Raw genomic sequence first — 6,059 nt, 5'->3', positions numbered from 1 at the left:
AGGGGTCTGATGCCAACATATGAGCCTATCTTCCTGCCAAACGGCAACCTCCTACCTAATCACACTTCGAAATTACGCCCTGTCAAAAAAGTGGCGCTTTAATTTTGCTCACGAGTGTAGTTCGTAATACAACGCTTCAAAATCCTTCGTAAGCTACGAACGTATTGGTTTGCATTACGAACTTATTGTTCGTAGGCAATTTACTGTGTGCTCCTTGTTTCGCATAAATAACGTTTACTTTATTAAATCCCCCCCCCCCCTTTCTGTTTGTTTTCCTTTTTTTTCTCTGATCAGTGACGTTGCGATTTTCTTGCCCCCTTTGTAAGTTTGCCACTGCATTATTTAGTTTTGCGGGAGGAATTCGCTGGTGTAGAGTATGTCGCGGTTTCGATAGGGTCACGCCTTGGGTGGCACTGTCCACTCGGCGGCCAGGCCAACGGAGGCGCGGGCAGACCCGTCAGTTTACTGTCACCAGTTTGGCAGAGCAGAGACGCGATGTATGCCAAAACACATTGGTATTGTTGCATCGTGGAAAAATTTCATGGCTACCCGCTGTTTTTCATCGCTCTAGGAAAGATTCCCCAAATTCGGCGGCCTTGACCGAGGAGGGAGCATTGGACTTTCTCCGTTTTGGAGGGAACCGGATGGCACGCAAGGTGACAGGTTGCGGGACATCCATTCATATGAAATGAATGCTGTCATCACAAACAGGTTAACGCTGACCTTGGAACGTAGTTGGGACAAACGGCAGGGCAGAAATTATATTTTCATTTTTTGTTTATTTGTCACAGTTGCATTTACAAAAATTTGTCCGATATGTTTGTTTTAGGCCCATAGGTCCTCTTAAACTAATGGTAACGGTTCGTTTCTGCTTTATCAGGTACAGTTTTGACTGGATATAAATAATTAGTTATCATGTACGCTTCAGTTCCGCCTCTTGGACACTTCCTCGTCCTCCTCGGGGTGGGCTGCGTTGTACTCAAGGGCCTTGAGGATCTCTTCTGGGATTGGGGGTGGCACGGGGATGTGGGCGCCCTGGGGCTGGAAGCCGTTCTCGTCAGCGACCCAGGTGATGGAGTAGGTCTGGCCGTCGTCGGCGACGAAGGAGAAGGAGCCCTGCTGGTTCAGGGCCTCGTTCTCGGAGCCGGCGTTGACCAGGTTGCCACGGGCGTCAGCCTTGATGCCGTTCTCGGTCTCGTACCTGTTATGAAGCACGGTAAAATTTGTTGAAACGTTCCGTTCAAAATTTGTTCTCTTGGAAACAGACCAGGCCCAAACTTACTCGTATGTGAAGGATCCGTCGGGCTGCACGTCACTGGCGAGCTTGAGAATGGCGATGGGCTTGGGGGTTGCCTGCTGCAGCTGGGGGCGGGCCAGAGCCACGGCAGCGAGGGCGAGAAGTGCGATCTGTGACGGAAGATCTCAATGAATTTCATTTGCACGAGTCAACTTGGGAGACTGACATTATTACTGTTCTGGTCTGACGGAACAATAATATCAATGTTTCCGAGAAGGCATCGTTAGATCTATCGAGTTCACCGTGGGACTTGACTCTCGTAGGACTCTTAATTCGAGCTGTGTGATTAAACAACAGCACGCCAAAGAAAATTGTTTAATATGGTTACTCACAAAATTGAATACATAATTCTGTATGCAATATTGAAATTTAGAGAAATGTACAGTCTTATGCTTTCATTTATACGTTATTCTACAGATCAGTAACTCAGAATGTACTATAAAAATATTCGTTTGGTAGCTTTGCTCAGCGCGTAGGGTCTAGTTCTAAACCTTGGATACAATTAACACAGTGGAGTTTGGATCACTGGAGCACTTTTTATCACTTCACTTGCTGATTCTGCGTCGATGATGGTTAATCCGTTTGGTGTCACTTGTTCACTTCACTCACTCTCACTTTTTCACTTAATCACTCACCGCGGTCTTCATCTTGGATGCGTGTGTTTAGCGTGCGGCTGGACGAACACTGTACTGAAATTCGTGGCACCCGGCCGTTTTATAGTTGCCGAATTTTGTGTCGCGTCGCAGGCGCGGTGGGGGATGCGTCATCTCTCTCCCCCCTTGTATCCTCTTCACACGGCTGTAGCTTCTCCCCGCCCCGCCCCAGCCGAACCAGCCGAACAGCATGGCGTTGGCAGTGACAGTCAGGACCCACTGGTTGGCCCCACCCGGGGCCTGCCGGGCCCCACCGGGCCCCACCGGGTCCCACTGCACAAACACTCTGCCCCCCTCTCTCACTCTCCCTCTCGCAAAGCACACACTCCTTCTCCGTCTCTCTGGGTAGGGATGGGTGTTGTGGGGTCAGAGGTCAGCCGCTACCTCGGCCAACTTCGACCGCGCCGGGGTCCGCGGCTGCGTGCGGAAACGTCGCCCCGAGACTGGTCGTCTCTCTCTTTTCGGGGCTAACCACTGCAGGTGGGAGAAGGAAAACGAGCGGGCTGCTGGCAGTCTGAGCCCCACGACCTTGCCGTTGATGGCGTTTTTGAGATGAGCGTTGTCAGGGAATGCCTAAAGGTGCGCCCTCAAAATTAGATTGATGAAGACGTCTGAGGACGTCTCCACCTGTGCTTTGTCCTCGCACCTTCGGTTGTAATTACTGTCTGTAAAGCACCTTTCCTTTTCTAATGAATGGCGATGTGTGCGCAACTCTAGTGAAAACAGTATCATGACGTTTAATCATTTTTAGATAAAGCGAATGTGTCATATTGTCGCTCAAAGTTTAAAGTAGGTTTTGGTATTCTGCTGACTTCCCTTGTATTCCCCTTTTCTCTTCTTCGTGGCGCTTCCTACAGTTGAATTGTTCTATCCCACTTTTGCTACATCTCTTTTGCCTTGCAGCTCGGAGAAATGACTAATTAACACATATGAATCGTAATTAATTGCACACTTTGTAAAGTCTTATGACACTTGGATATTACTAAATATACCAGTAACCTTAATTACTTTCATATAATCGAGTAAAGTAATGCTCGAGAATACTTCTTACAACATCTGCTCGTTGTTAAAAAGAAAACCAGTTAAGAATTGTCTTCACCACACGACAGGGAAGCTGATATCATCTGTGGCCGTCGTGTAAAGATCGTTTTGACATATGTGTCCTTTTGGTTTATTTGTTGTAACCGGGATGGGTCTGGCCTCCGGGCCACGCCACCGGCTGATCGGCCTCGCCCAGGCGCGCATCACCATTTGCGTTTCATGATCCTGGCAGAGAATGTTGGAGCAGGGTCCGTTTATTAGTAAGTTGCCGAGCCAAAAATACTTTTTTCCCGCCCGTTTCGTTTATTTTGTTTGTGCGGAGTGCCTCCCGCAGCACGCGCTCACGTGCGCCCGAATGAAGAACTGTCCTGGTCGCCTGCCGGCCTTGGCACTGACCCAGCGCGCCGCCGCCGCCGCCGCCCCGCGAACTCCGCCCTGCGGATAGAAAGTAGTTTGTTCACACGACCCACCTCAACAGCCGGGCGGACCGGGGCCTGGGCTGGCCGGCGAATGCAGATCCTCTCAGTGGTGATGTGTTGTTATGCCAGGGCTAGCCCTTCACCCTTTATCACATCTAATCCGTACCGGGCTGTTTGCCTATTCACGCGCGGCTTTGAGTTGTCTTCACCAGATAGGATTAGGCGAAACAGGCTAAGTGAATCGGCCGTCTCGTGCCTACACGCGGAAATTTTCAAAAGTAAATGCTATCTTCGTTTTCTTTGTCATAAGAGCTTAAAGCCGAAGATCGTGTATCCGCTGACAGCATCTTCAATCTCTCTTGAAATATTCACATATTCCACCAGAATTGCGTGTTGCTAAGTTCTGCGCCGTATTGCGCCGTACTGCGCCGTGCTGGGCCGTGGTGCGCTGTGCTGCGCCGTGCTGCGCTTCTGAGACGGATTATCGCTGACGCTGACCTCACGTGTGCCTGTGCGCGTCACGCAGGCGCCAATACCTTCTCTACATAGAGCACCGCGCGGCACCGGGAGCCTCCGCGTGCAACCTTCGTCGCGGCCGGTCCTGGTATGCGTTGTGTCCTGCAGCAACGCAGGACGCGGGATCTCTCATACTCGCTACTTCTGGTCGCGCCAAAAGCGATTGCGTGTCCACGCACCTCATTTGGACGCGCTGCTGTGCCAGCGGGCGTAAGCTCGCACACTTTTTAATAAGAGGCCGTATTAAAGTTCAAGGGGACGGACGGCACTTGGGACCTTGCACAAATGGAGTAAAAAGTTGTTCGTGGATGCGCGCCGCTGTGCGCTGGTCAAGGGAAGGTAAATGCTGCACAGCATGATGCAGGCATGCGGCACGCATTTGAAGCCATCGGGGAGGAATGTGAAATATATCTAGATTTAGTGTCTGTGTGTAATTATCAAAGAAAACGTTATCCTGTCTCCAACCCGCCCCCCCCCCCCTAAAAAAAATCTTGTGTTGTTTTTCTAACGCTGTAGGTTTAAATTTGGAAAGTTAACAAACATACACAAATTTGACAAATTTAGAATGTGTTGAGAATATTCTAATCATCCCTGATGGACCAACTGTTGTACTCGGCTTGATGCACTCACCGCTGTGGCATTTCCTGCTTATCTCGTCCGTCCAGGCTAGACCCACGCCCCGGTGGCGGCTGGGCGCCATGCCGCGGCGCTGAGTGTCGCAATGCGGAGCGGACCTACTGCGCGCCTCTTGTTTCCAGGAAATTTTCACCGTTGTTTTGTTCTTCATCATCAAGGAGCGTACGTGGGTAGAGTAGTTGTTTGCAACTGTCCTCTATCGCGGGATCTCCCTAGCCCCACTCGCTTTGACTCGCTTATTAATACGAAACACGAAAAATATGAAAATGAATAGTCGAAAGTGTGGGCAACGCACATCTGAAAACCCTTCACAACTGCTAATTGCGCAATGCATAACATACCATAAGTTTCAACTTTTTACTTTCTTATTTATAAGGTCATTTGCGGTCATTTGGAATTATTTGTAGATTTTAATTGAAAAACCTTTTAAGGTTACAAAAACATTTGCAGTGTGGCGTCAATTTTGGGGTCATTTGCGTTTCCTCAATGGGAGTCCTGATCACTCGCACGAGAGTGTCGCTCTGGTAGTCCTTAACGTGGTTCCCTCTAAAACGTGGCACCGCAAATGATAGCGCCTGCTACGCGCTGGGTAGGCTAGCCCGCCAAACAGCTGTGTGGAGTCGGCGGCCTGGGTGGGCGGCCGCCCAGAGCGTCCAAGTGCGTGGCGGGAATGGTTGTCGCACAACAGTACCTGCCCTGACTTGGGGAACTTTTAGTGATGTAGCGCCTTTATAACTGTACGCCGTTGTACACTATTTTTTCTGTACAATCGAATGAGATCCTTTCGTCATAAGGTATAAAAGAATAGTGGCACACTGATAAAACAAGTGTTTAATTTACACGTCAATTGATGTTAAAGTTCAAGTGTGCAATTTCTCGACACATTGTGGTGTTTAACTAGGCCAAACGTAAATTGGTGTTTCAACGTCCGACACTTCCGAAAAGTATAGCAGCTGCACACCATATGGCTCCTACTGACTGATAGCATAAAACTGTCCAGGTGTGCAGAATTTAAACTTTTACAAAACGTTGAAAATTTGCACATCACACAAGTGTTTAACTTGAGTTAAACACCATATCATTTGCATAATCAGAACTTGCACATTGGTGTGAAAATTGTGCACTTTTGTTTTACCAGTGCAGTGGTATTTGTATTGAAGAGGGGCGCTTAGGTGCTGGTATCATTTTATTCCTACAAAGGTAGTTCATATTTGTTATACAAACTTAGTGGTTCAGGGTTGCAGTTGGACGTGCTGGTGGCTGAACAATCGTAGGTCGGGTCTTCGGGTGCCTATCTGGAAACAGAAACTGGCCATCGCCAGAAAGACTGAATTGAATAAGGACCGAATGTCGTTCGAACTTGTTGTGCAGCGGCCGCAGGTGCCCCCTGGGTGGGGCTGGGCAGGGCCGCTGGCTGGCTCGCTCACCGAGATGAGATGTTTCGCGTTGTGCAAGGCGCGCGCGCACTCTCACAGTCTTTTCTTTTATTCTTCCCCC

At 49.3% G+C, this 6,059-nt stretch overlaps 1 protein-coding gene across 1 annotated transcript; it reads right to left on the bottom strand.

Moving 5' to 3' along the window:
- Positions 1–759: 759 nt before the first annotated feature.
- Positions 760–2,098, bottom strand: LOC113204976 (larval cuticle protein 65Ag1-like). Its single transcript, XM_026420372.2, has 3 exons — positions 1,933–2,098; positions 1,283–1,407; positions 760–1,201 (listed from the first exon to the last, which is right to left on the bottom strand). The coding sequence occupies exons 1-3, from the start codon at positions 1,942–1,944 to the stop codon at positions 925–927; spliced, it is 414 nt and encodes a 137-aa protein (XP_026276157.1). The 5' UTR covers positions 1,945–2,098; the 3' UTR covers positions 760–924.
- Positions 2,099–6,059: the final 3,961 nt, after the last annotated feature.

Source organism: Frankliniella occidentalis, unplaced genomic scaffold, assembly GCF_000697945.3.
Source record: "Frankliniella occidentalis isolate FOCC.00 unplaced genomic scaffold, Focc_3.1 Scaffold111, whole genome shotgun sequence".
In the NCBI taxonomy this organism is placed as follows: Eukaryota; Metazoa; Arthropoda; class Insecta; order Thysanoptera; family Thripidae; genus Frankliniella; species Frankliniella occidentalis.
Note: the sequence above shows the minus strand (reverse complement) of the source record. Positions and strands in the feature narration are given on the sequence as shown.